The sequence below is a fragment of the Halichoeres trimaculatus genome, unplaced genomic scaffold (genome assembly GCF_033239565.1).
Source record: "Halichoeres trimaculatus isolate MK-OKI-2021-1 unplaced genomic scaffold, fHalTri1.1 fHalTri1_scaffold_16, whole genome shotgun sequence".
Classification (NCBI taxonomy): Eukaryota; Metazoa; Chordata; class Actinopteri; order Labriformes; family Labridae; genus Halichoeres; species Halichoeres trimaculatus.
In genome coordinates, this window is record NW_027437194.1 from 15,121,265 (window position 1) to 15,133,347 (window position 12,083).

The 12,083-nt window shown below is 39.2% G+C and overlaps 1 protein-coding gene across 1 annotated transcript; it reads left to right on the forward strand.

The window, feature by feature from the left end:
• Nucleotides 1-222: 222 nt before the first annotated feature.
• Nucleotides 223-11,778, forward strand: reep5 (receptor accessory protein 5). The gene is made up of 5 exons (XM_074690484.1): nt 223-481; nt 658-751; nt 8,480-8,618; nt 11,067-11,235; nt 11,487-11,778. The coding sequence occupies exons 1-5, from the start codon at nt 364-366 to the stop codon at nt 11,534-11,536; spliced, it is 570 nt and encodes a 189-aa protein (XP_074546585.1). The 5' UTR covers nt 223-363; the 3' UTR covers nt 11,537-11,778.
• Nucleotides 11,779-12,083: the final 305 nt, after the last annotated feature.

Genomic DNA, 12,083 nt, shown 5'->3' on the forward strand with positions numbered 1-12,083 from the left:
CAACTTCCATCCAAAACTTCCAACATGATATTCAAAGGTATAAAAATAAAGCAAATGTCCAATGTCCTCAGCCAGTTTTGGATTTTGGCTGAGGACATCGTGAAAACTTACCTGCAAACTGATCCAGTCTTGCTCCACTTTTGAATATGGACAATCTCTGTGCTTTTATTTTGAAGTAACCGGAAACCGCGAGTGTTACCCCTGGCTGTGTGTATCTTGACTCCTCCTGATGTCAGAACTCTGTGTGCTGCTCACAGTGAGGGGTTGAGAGGTGGAGAGCTTTCAGGCTGCAGGGTGTCGCAGTTTGGTTCAGAACAGTTTCGTAATTCATCCCGAGCATCGCTGGAAGAAGGAAGTGCAGCCATGGCGCAGGGGCTCAAAGACAGATTTGAAAAGTTTCTCCATGAGAAAAATCTCATGACTGATGCCTTGGCGAAGATCGAGGCGAAAACTGGAGTGAGCAGGACTTATATCGCTCTGGGTGAGTGACGATGACAGGAAAGAGAGCAGAGGAAAAGAGAGCGCGTGGCTCTGAGTCACAGTCAGAAAAATAGAAAAAAAATCAACATCGTTTATTCACACGTGTTCTGTATTATTATTTTATTCCACGTGTTGAGTTTTATTTTTTTTCTCTTCATGTGTTGTTTTTGTTTGCAGCTGTAATCGGTGTGATCGCGGTGTATCTGGTGATCGGTTACGGAGCCTCCCTGCTGTGTAACCTCATCGGCTTTCTTTATCCTGCCTACATATCGTAAGTGTTTTATTATAGAGCAGATCTGTCTGTAAGGAGGGGCCTGCCAGCTCCTCCACCCAACACACACACACTGACACACACACACACACCCTAACACCCTAACATCCAGCTCAAACAGAAGCTACCTCTGTGAGAGTATTGACTTTATTTTATAGAGCACAGAGTGAATGAGGTTCTCAGAGAGACAGGAAAAAAAGCAGGATGCTAACAGGCATTGGCAACACACGGTCATGAGATGCTAATAAGACATATGTAACATAAGAAACGTATGGAGTTTCTTTTTCTTGGTAAATAATGACAAGGCCTTATTTCATGAGAAGTTTTCATGTTGTGTTGATTCTGGTCCACTAGGATGAAATTTCTATTGTTTTTTTGGTGGAGATCACCTGTGATAAAGAGGTGTTTCATTTGTTGTTGTTGTCATGAATACATACAGATACAGACCCTTTTTTTGAAATTTAGCATGAATGTGCCATGTACGGTTGTTCAGGCCAAGAACGACCTGCTTTATGAGTCTGCATAAAATTGCCAAACACAGCAGCTTTCTTACATTTGTAATTAGGTCAGAGTTTGAGCTAAATGCTTAGTAGAGCTCGCCTCAACCAACCGCACCTCTAAAAGCCACATTATCCTTTTAAAGCCAACTTGTCAAAACCTTTGTACTGTCTCTCAGGTACCATGTAATAGCTTTATGTGATAACAGCAAAAAAATCCAAATTTTTCGCATACAAGTGTTTCATAAAACCCATGTTTTGGCCTCTGAAAACATTATTTAGTTTTTTTTCTGTTCAAGTCTCCCTGCTCCACAAACCACCTTCCCCCTGATTGGCCAGCCCTCTGTTATTGTCAGACCTTGGTGTTTGAGGCCTGTCAGTCCAACATGTCATGAACCAGTTAGCAAATCCTTTTACAGTGACTCCACCATTTCGCTGAACTTGTGAAGATCTCATAAAGATCTTGTGCTTTCTTTCAAAATGGACCACTTTGAGCCTTTAACAGACAGATTCAGGGATATGTAGTGGTTTGAAGTCTGCACAGAAATCCAGCACTGTTACTTTGTATCCATGCTAAAGGTATGGAAAACGCATTATAACCCCTCTTCATTGAGTAATTCTCTATGAATGAACACAGTGGCAGAGAAAACTAAATAATTCTTCTCCTTATATAATTCATTTCATTGACTTGATAAGTCTACTGCAGACACACACAGAGCCATGCTTCTGGTTTTTCTAAACAAAGTAGATCATCTTTTATAAAATCCATGAGCTCTCTCCAACACCTCATGACTCTCATTTCATCTATGAAAAAACATAATTTTCAGTTTCCCTTTAATTTAATTTGTTTATTAGACTGACCACGGCATCATGATGAATAAACACAGAATCACATGTAGAGCTCCATCGCCATCCAAAGGATTAAGATCAGGGTTATCATCTGCTCATTAGATTAAAAGTTTCTTCTTTCAAAATAGAGCTGTGAATAGATTAATAGAGCATGGTTTATAATAATTTAATAAATGTTTGAGGTTATCTTCAGGAAATAACAGGATAAAATTAAAAAAGGCCATTTGATGTGTTTTTAACCACAAGTGCTTCCTCTCTGCTCTTATTCTGACTCTTGAGCTCCAACACCAACATCTCTCCGTTGGTTGTTGTCATGCAGTTGATTTTCTAAAATCTTTGCAGCAAAATGACAAAAATGTTTAAACCTATAATCAATTTAACACAACTAAACTTGTATCCCATGCTCTGGAAGTCAATAAATTTTTGCTCTGGAGTTACATCATTCAGTGTAACCAAAGAATTTTATCAACATGAATCAGACACAGAGACACAAACTGAAGAGGTGGCTACTGACGCAGAGTTAGCCTCTGTAGACAAACCTAGAAAGACAACTTCAAAAGTCTCGGCAAATAAAACTGTTATCATTCTTGAAATTTTGGAAAAAATCCTTCTTGAAATGTGTTAAAAAGAGAAGCCTTTGGGCGATTTTGTCTTTTTGTAACCCTCAGCTTTAAAATCAGGTCTATCCAACAGTAAGGAAACATGTTTTCTGTCCCCAGTGTCCATGTGTCTTTAGTAAACTGGAGGAGTCTTTGTCAACTACCTTTAATACAAGTAGATATCCTGCATCAGAATTTGTGCTTTAAACCAACGCCTACAGTTTGAGCTCAGATTCAGACTCACTTTATATTTTAGAAACTCCTTATTACCAAGTGGAGGGAATTTTCTGCTTTGATGCTAAGTAATAAACATAAATGTTGGATTAAAGGTTGAATGGGGAAACCAGCAGCACTCTGGCTGTTCTGAGGCTTAGTTAAATCATGTAATTAATAGAAATACTAAAAAAATGAATAAAATGTACTTTTTTGTAACAGTGATGTAATAGAGCTGACTTTCAAGCTTGAAAGCGTGAAATGTGATGTTCATCCGTGAATGAGCCTCCTCTCTGTTGTCTTTGGATGAATCACTGAGCAGCTGACTTCTCTCATCCACAGATAAAAAAAATCTAATACAGAAATGTAGTGATTGAAGCATGTGTCTAAGTTTGTTGAATGAAAGTGAGATCATGTAAGATTTCATTGTTGACATTTTAAAGCTTTTCCTCAGTTTAGCTCCTTTTACTGCCTTCTCTGCCGCAATTAGATTATACCATATAGATAAGAAAAGAAGAAACAGCTCTGTAACACTTTTTACTGGACATTTTTTTGTGGTTTGTCTTAATGAAATGAGGCAGAAACAACACCTTTAAATACAAAGTGCTCTAAACCTTTTTACATTTGTTTTTTGAGCTGATGCCACTTTAAGCTGGTGAAAGGAGCCAGAGCCAGAGTCTCTGTTATCAGCAGGTTGTAACTTGGTTAGCAAGAGCTTTCGTAACCCAAGGTGTAGGTGTGGATGGTGATTTCCTGAGCAGAAAACAGGTTTTGATAAACTTCATTTCCTGAAAAAATTGATCAGTTAACTTCTCACGGTGTCTTGTTGTGAAAAAAAAAAAACACTAAAAAAACATTTCTATGCTGATGATTTTTGAACCCTTACAAGGGGTTTGAATTTTTCAGAGTAATATTGACAAATCAGGTGTCAGCAGGTTTCAGTGTATGCAGGAAAAAAAAAGAGAGCAAAAGCAGGAGGAACACAGTTCAGACTCAGTTATTCTGAGGATGATTTATTTCTATAAACAGATTTATGCATGAAAGAGCAGCTAACAGTCCATTCAAGATCAAATATTTACACTGAGACATAAATCTGCTGAATGCTGTGTCATTAAAGACGGAGTTTAGATTTCCTGACTTCCTTAAATGTATCAGCGATGGAGTCAGCAATCCTCTCCAGGGCTAAATTGACAATAGCCAACGAGTTTAATTAGTTTTTACTTGTCTTTCAGTTGTGCACCATCCCAAATCCTCAGTATGAATTTAAATTGGAACGTAATCTGAGAAATGAACATCATGCTGTGTTGAAAAAGAGTTGAAACTGGACATTAAGACAATAAACTCCCCACGAGAATGTTCAAAGTGGGAATAAATCAGCTGAGAAGTAGGAACATTTGCTTTAATACATCTAGACTTAGATTTTCCCTGCTGGACATGATGCTCACAGTTGATCAAAAAACCCAGATCTGTGGAATTTGTAGCTTTTTAAAATACCGTTCCATTCTGTTTGCTGTGAACAAGAAGACCCTCTGATCCTGCAGCCGAGCATTTTGCAGCCTCTCCCTGACAAACTCATTTGCATTTACTTTCCATGATTTGCATCTCGTACTTCATAGGCACACGTTAAAATACTCAGAAACACAGACTGCATTATCATAGACCACATTTTATGCCTGATCCCATTCAACACTTGGCTCAGAATCAATATTATCTTCTCGTTATGTGGACTGTAGAAAACAGGAGCTCAGTCTCAGTGTAATCTAGAAAGAAAAAATCAGGCTTAGCCTATTGCTTCCTGGAAAACCTCCATTGTTGGTCAAAGAGGCCACGCCCCTAATCATGCCTGATCATGAACAACTCATGGCTTTATTAAAATCAAACAGATAAGTTATAGAAACTTACTCAACATGTTACTTTTTGATTTCAAGTTGGACATTTTAACATGAGGCTTAATGGGGATGGACTCAACGTTGGAGACAACCCCTAGTGGACACTTGAGGAACTGCACTTCAGTGTTGTTTCCCAGAATTTGGATCTGTGGAAAGTGTAAATAATGAACTATGAGCAGCCTCTCCCTTTTTGTGTTACATCAGTTAAGGCTTTGAGGTGAACAGTCTGAACCTGCTCTGTGTTAGCTGTCCGGGCTTGTCTTAATGAAGAAACAATAGTAAGGGTATTAACACTCTTTGAAGTTTTTAGTAGTTTTAAAAGTTCAGAGCAGAAAGTGGGTTCAGATTTATTATTTTCTGCCTTGATGATAAGGTTTTATCTCTTATCACGTTAATGAGTGATGCACACTTTGATTATGGTTATAGATTGTAGAAGCAGAGGGTCACACCCAGCTTTATTCTTGCAGAGAAAGACTCACTCAATATCGTCATTATCAGCTGCTCTGTTTTCTTATCGTGTACTGTCGTTAAAGTCGGTCAGGTGGAAAAAGTTTTATAATGTTGCAGGATTTAAGCGTTGACATTTGGTTGAAAATGGTGAAATCAGGATGTCATAAACCTAAAGTCAAACAAAGACAAACAGCCCAGCAGACGGAGAAAGGTTAGAGGGGAATATGGCTGTAACCGTCAAAGAGCAGTGGCGTGGCTGAGCAGACACCACTAATGTGTTCTCACTCTGTGGTTAAAAACCGTCACAACGAGTTTCCTGAGGAAGATGTCACCACTTTTTTTTTCTACACAGATCTTTGCACAGCAGTGGATCCACTTTTGCACTCTACTTTAATACAGTTAATGCATACAATGAAAACAATAACATATGATTGAAGCTTGACCGCAACTCAGCTGCTATTCTTTAACCCTAATCTAACATTAATCAGTGTGTACCTATAAATGTCCAGGCAGTCTCTGTTTAAACACAGAATACCCAGTTTTACCTGATCAGTCTGATGTGTGCAGAGGTGGGTGTGGTTATTTGAATTAATAAAAGCAAACAAAGTGGATGGCTGAGTATAAAGGCTCCAAACTGCTGTGAAGCAGCTGCAGATTTAACACAGAGCTGTGCTGCTGCTGGAGGTGAAGAGGAAAAGGTATACCACCTGTTCGACCACATTCAGGTTTAAATGTCATTTTTTTGCTCTATGTAACCCAGTTAAATAACTACTTTAACCCAGTGAAAATGACTGAGTAGGTTCTTAAAGGCTGGTTTTAAACACTGAAACATGAGAAACCTCCAGGTCTGAAAAATGTAGTCAACACCAAAGTTACAAATACTGCAGTTACTTCAGTGTCCACTAGATGCTATCTTCAACTGTGAGTCAGACCCCACTGAGCCCCATTTTAAAATGTCCAACTTTAAATTTAACATGATTACAGCCTGGTGCAAATACAGTTTTTTCTTTTGGTGCCTATTTATCTATTTATGACACACATATATGAGCTAAATTTATACACAACTCACTTGTTTACAGCAGATAGAGGGTTAAAGGGAGGTAGATTTAGGGGGCTAGCCTCATTGATTCTACAATCCTACAATTCTATGATGTTGTTTAGCAGGCGCTTTCATCCAAAGCGATGTATAACAAGTGCATTCATTTAGACTCAACATTTTAAAGAAGCTTGATATTTGAGTCTCACCTGCCTATAGGTTGCAGGACCAGCCAAACTATAAAAACGTGTGGCTTATAGCCTGGAAAATAGGGTAACATTTTCGTTAGCACTCAGTAGCAGCTGTCTATGGTTGTACTAGATTTACGTAGCTCAGTACTTAGTATAATTAAACAGAATAAAAGTCAGAAAAGACCGGCTGTGATAAGTCTGTAGACCAGTAACAGGATCTGTAGCTGATCCAGGTTGCATAACTTAGCACAATAATTTAGATGAAACTTCCAAAAATGTGTCCTCAAATTAGTGTAAGCATTTCTCAACTGGAACAAATGTCTTGGCAGCCTGCAAGAAAATGTACAAAACAAAACAAAGAAAAAATAAAATGTGTAGAAATGTGTAGGCCTGATTCCAAATGAGACAACATTGTACAACACCATCATGCTCTGTGACACATTATGCATATAACTGTATTCTATCTGATTAAAACAAGGAGATCTGAGATGTGCAGACTTGATGATGTTTTAAACCAAAAATCTGTGTTGGGCTCAGTGTTAGTGCTCTCTGGGTCAGTTCATTTGTTGCATAAAAATAAATCCCCTGCAGGATTTCATCATTTCTGATTATTCTCTTGTGTGTGTGTGTGTGTGTGTTTGCCCTTTGACAGAATCACAGTATGACTAGTCATAACTGAGTGATTTATCATGGTTGCACATCCAGTCATGATGATCACACAAGTAAAGCTGCTGTCTCATTTCCCTGCAGGGGAATCCATTAGCTGCTAAATCTGCTAATGCTAATCAGCGCTTGGATATATATCGTGATAAAGTGAATGTCAAAGAAGCTGCTGTTTGGCTGTTAATGTGCAGGCAGACTGTGGCATCAGTAGTATTTCTGTGAACACACATGCAGACACGAAGGTGTGGACGGTGTCATGTTGCAGGTTTTTTTAATAATACATGAGGAAGAAGAAGAGGAAGAGGGGGGTGGAGGGTGCGCTGTGCGGGCTCAGTGGGTCAGCAGAATAACAGGCCTCAGACCTGTTTGACGACAGACACAGACACGCAGAGGAGGGGGAATGTGCAGCTGTTCTGAAACGCACAGTTGGTTTAGATTTCATCTCATTAGCTTGTAGAGACAGTCGACAGAGCTGAAAGGTCAATTTACTCATTTACTTTATAAATAATTACACTGACTGTGTATGAGAGATGAACGTAGGCTCCTGGTGTGGGAAGTAAAAGCAGCGCTGATGTGTCTTAAATCTGCATTCTCTCTGGTGTCCAGTAGAGGGCGTTTGATTGTGTTTTTATTCTGCTACTTATTCTGAGTAGAGATGGGTACAGAGTAAGGTACTTTTATAGGTACAGTAATAATTCATGTAAAATCAAATAGTTGCACGTTTTGGAACCTAAACGCATCCTTGTGACTGTGAGGAAGTGGAAGAGCAAGTGTTTCTCCAAGCTGGATATGAACACAGAATTGCAAGTTTATATACTGAGAAACGAATATGTTAAATTGAAAAGCTTTGAGATTTTATTATTAAACAAAAAATATTAATTACCACATTAACATACTAATTGCCCGGTACGGGACATTGGAACCAAATGTGAAAGGTACCCATCCCTAATTCTGAGTCACTGTTTTAGCATCATATGAAAATAAAGTGCTTTGCTCTGTTAGGTTCCTTCTATCAGAAGTGTCCTCTAGTCCTCTCACTCCTCTGTGAAAAAAAAAACTGTTCACAGATGAAAAACCTCAGATAAAACAATCATGTCACAGTCTAACCGGTTATGTTGGAAGGCGCTGACAAACAATTTTGTTACTAAGGCAGCACGACCTGTATTGACATGAACTCAATTCAGTCCATCAGATATTTCCGCCAAGGTAGGTTTGCTTTGAGGAGAAGCCACATGACGATAAAATAAAGCATAAATGAGAGGAAATGAAACCAAAGAAGTGCAATTCTCATTCTGGATGAGGTGATGTTATCAAACACTTCCTCTCTGTCTCTCTCCGCAGGATTAAGGCCATAGAAAGTGCGACCAAAGAAGATGACACAAAGTGGCTGACGTACTGGGTGGTGTATGGAGTCTTCAGCGTGGCTGAGTTCTTTGCTGACATCTTCCTCTCCTGGTTCCCCTTCTACTATATTGGAAAGGTAAACACCTGAATGTGTATGTGTGTGTGTTTCAGTCAGCGTGTCAGCAAAAGTCTTACCTATAATCCCTCCTTTTTTACAGTAACAGTGTGTGTGTGTGTGTGTGTGTGTGTGTGTGCGTGTGTGTGTGTGTGTGTGTGTGTGTGTGTGTGTGTGTGTGTGTGTGTGTGTGTGTTTGTGTGTGTGTGTGTGTGTGTGTGTGTGTGTGTTTCCTCAGTTCAGCGTGTAGAGGGTGGAGCTCTCTGCCCTGATGATGAATTACATCAGAGTGCTGCTTCTGCAGATTCACCAGCTGTCAGTGATTCAGACAGACTGCTTGTTCAGAGGGGCAGGCTGTGTGTGTGTGAGTGTGTGTTTGAGTATGTGTGTGAGTGTGTGTTTTCATCCTCACACAAGACTGTAAGATAAGGAGAGAGTAAGAGGGCCCACGTCTCACTACCATTACTACTACATGATGTAGTATTTATGTTCAGTGTGCAGCTCTCGTCTACAGTTAAGGCGTGAGTAAACACAGGCTCCCTTCAGAACGTGATATCTGACCCATTTTTAGGGACGTTACAGCTCATACAACACTGTTTGATAAAGCTTTAGTGTTTAACTTCATGCTGTCAGCTTGGTGAGATTTTTAAGTCATGTGACCATCTCCTATCACTGGTTAGAAGGTGGAAAAATGGACGGTAGAAAAAATGGGTTTTGTCCCTGAATGTGGTCTTGAACACCCCAGTGTGTTTACACGCTGCCAGGTAGCAGGAAAGAATGAGAAATGTCAAAAATTGACACACTTTATCCTGTTTGTCAAACAAGGAAGCATGTTTTAGGATAAAATAATGACCAGACAGACATGAAGAAGACAAAACCAATGACATGCCTTCCATGTGACTTGTTAAAGCATTGTTTTGTTATATTATATTTTAAAGCTTTGCCTTTTAACCAGATGAGTAGGGATGTTATGGTGAGATATCAAATCTGGAAATGTGAGTTATTACCAGAAACATCAGATTAACCTGATGTTCCTGCTCTTGTATGTGCAACAGACTCTGTCAGGTAGCAGGGAAAGCTGTGTTTGTAATTTGACAGAAGATGAGGGTATTTCAGGGGAGAAATCCTGTAGAGCTTCATAGGAAGCAGGGGAACGGGTTTGAGTCAACCAGGAGAGAAACTGGTTAACAATGTGCTGCCCTCTGGTGGGTGAATATAGAAGGCAGTGCTAAAACAGAGGGGAACTATACATGTATCAGAAATCCTCTCTTGCAATAATCACATGCAGTGGACACCTGTGCACTGAGTTCCGGGGACTTTCCTAAAGGTATGGTGGTACAGAGTATTTGAATTTGAATTTATTTATTTGATAGGGACAATGCAGTTTAACATAGTTCACAACAAAGCATGAATCTGATGTGCTGCACAGAGAGTTTATAGCAAGTGCCAATTCGTAACTCTTGTCCCTAGTTGGGCCTTTAAAGAAAAAAAGAAAAAAAAAAATTCACACATTTCAAAACAGGAAATTAAAACATGGAAGACTAAAAATGGTTACAGCTCTGTTTTGCTTTCAGCCAGCTGATGGTTATTTTGTTAATATTTACAGTGTGGTTTTTGACAGTGAAATGGCGATGTTGTTCAATCAATCAATGTACACTCACCCATGGATCAATCATTGAGCGCTTGTATCACTCAAAGCTGCTCTTGTGCTGGGAGAGAACCAAATCTGAAGGTTTCCTCAGGGGTTCTTGAACCTATAGGTTATAGTCCCCCGCAGTGCAGAGTCAATAGAAAGAGGGAGGGCTTCTATGACACAGTTCATGTGGTCCAGCCGCACCCCCACGCCAAATCCTTAATTTCTTTAACTTTTTATCAAACACAAAATTCTGAAAATAAGTCCATCTAAAAAAAAAAGCTGAGACACTTGAAGACATTTAATTCAATTTTCTTGTCATCGTTTTGAAACACATTGGCCTGAAGCATTCAAGCTGGAGGAGCTTAAAAAAAATACTGAACTCATAAATCAAACTGACTTCAACTGAATAAAATGTTTTTTATCAAAAATAGAAGCATGATACTGTTTGAGTTACTCTTAATGAGCTCCAGAGTTTTTGGGGTTTAAAATAAGTGTGCATGTTGCAGAAGATAATTTTTACATTTGCATATGTGCATATTCATATTTTACTTGTATGCATACAACTAAAGCAGTACTGCCCAACACATGTAGATAAAGCTTCATAACTAAAGTTGTTTGATGAAATATGCAGTCACAGCATGCAGAGCGGTTTTGTGTTGGCCAATAAAGACTAACTTAAAAACTTGATCAAGTCTTTCCAACAACATAAAAGACAATTGATTTGTTCTTAATTATTGACACGGTTCATGTTTGTTGATGAAGCAGCACAGATGCTGTTTGTCGTCCTGTTTCAGTTTTAACTATAATCAGAGATCTCTGCTCTCCGTCCACAGTGTGCCTTCCTGGTTTGGTGCATGGCTCCGACTCCCTCCAATGGGTCAGCTCAGATTTATAACCGCATAATCCGACCATTCTTTCTGAAGAACGAAGCCAAGATCGACGACGCCATGAAGAACATCAAGGACAAGGCGACAGAAGCTGCCGACAAGTTCAAAGATGAAGGTGAGCACAGAAATGAACAACACCACATGTTGTGTAGCTGAACTTTCAGTTGTAGTGTCTTTTGCTAATACTTTGAAACATAATGTGTTTGAGGGTTTAGTTGAACACACCTGTAAAACTTATTTCAACAGGATGTAAACAGAGCATCATACCCAAATTGTTTATTATGACACAACAGAAACATGAGATAAAATGTTTTTGTTTTACTGTCAGTGATGGTCACGGTGTGATATTTCTGTTTGTGTCTGCAGCAAAGAGAGCCACAGCCAACATCATGTTTGAGGAGAAGAAGAGCTCATAAGAAGAAGAAGAAGACTTCCTGTCTGTGTCAGCGTTTTCCCGAGCTGTCTCTGTTAGCGAGCTAACGTTGCCTTTAAAGTGCTTGTTTTTAAGATGAATGTTCAGAATGTAGCTTGTCACCTTATCTATCAAAGCCATTCCTCACGGGTCGGTTCACTTATTTAAAATTGCCTTCTGGAGGACCCAGAGAAACGCTGGTCCCAAAACACTTCATGAAAATAAAAACTAAGTGGCTGAAAAACACAGAGGTCTTCGATTTCTTTCTACTTTTTGGAAAAACAAAACACCAGATTTATCAGGTGCTCGTCACTCTGCAGAGTCTGGGTTTAGGTTGTTGAGCTGCAAGGGATCCCTGGTATCAGGACCTGTTCAGATCCTTTTATTTCAGTTTGCTGTGCTGGAGTTGTGACTCTTTTGTGTTGTCTGACTGACTGTGAAAGTGAAAAGGAAAAAGTTTCTCTGAAGGAAATAAATCATAAGATATATATTTTCAAGATCTATTTATGAACCATGAAACTAAAAGTCTGATTTTATTTTACTTATTTCCC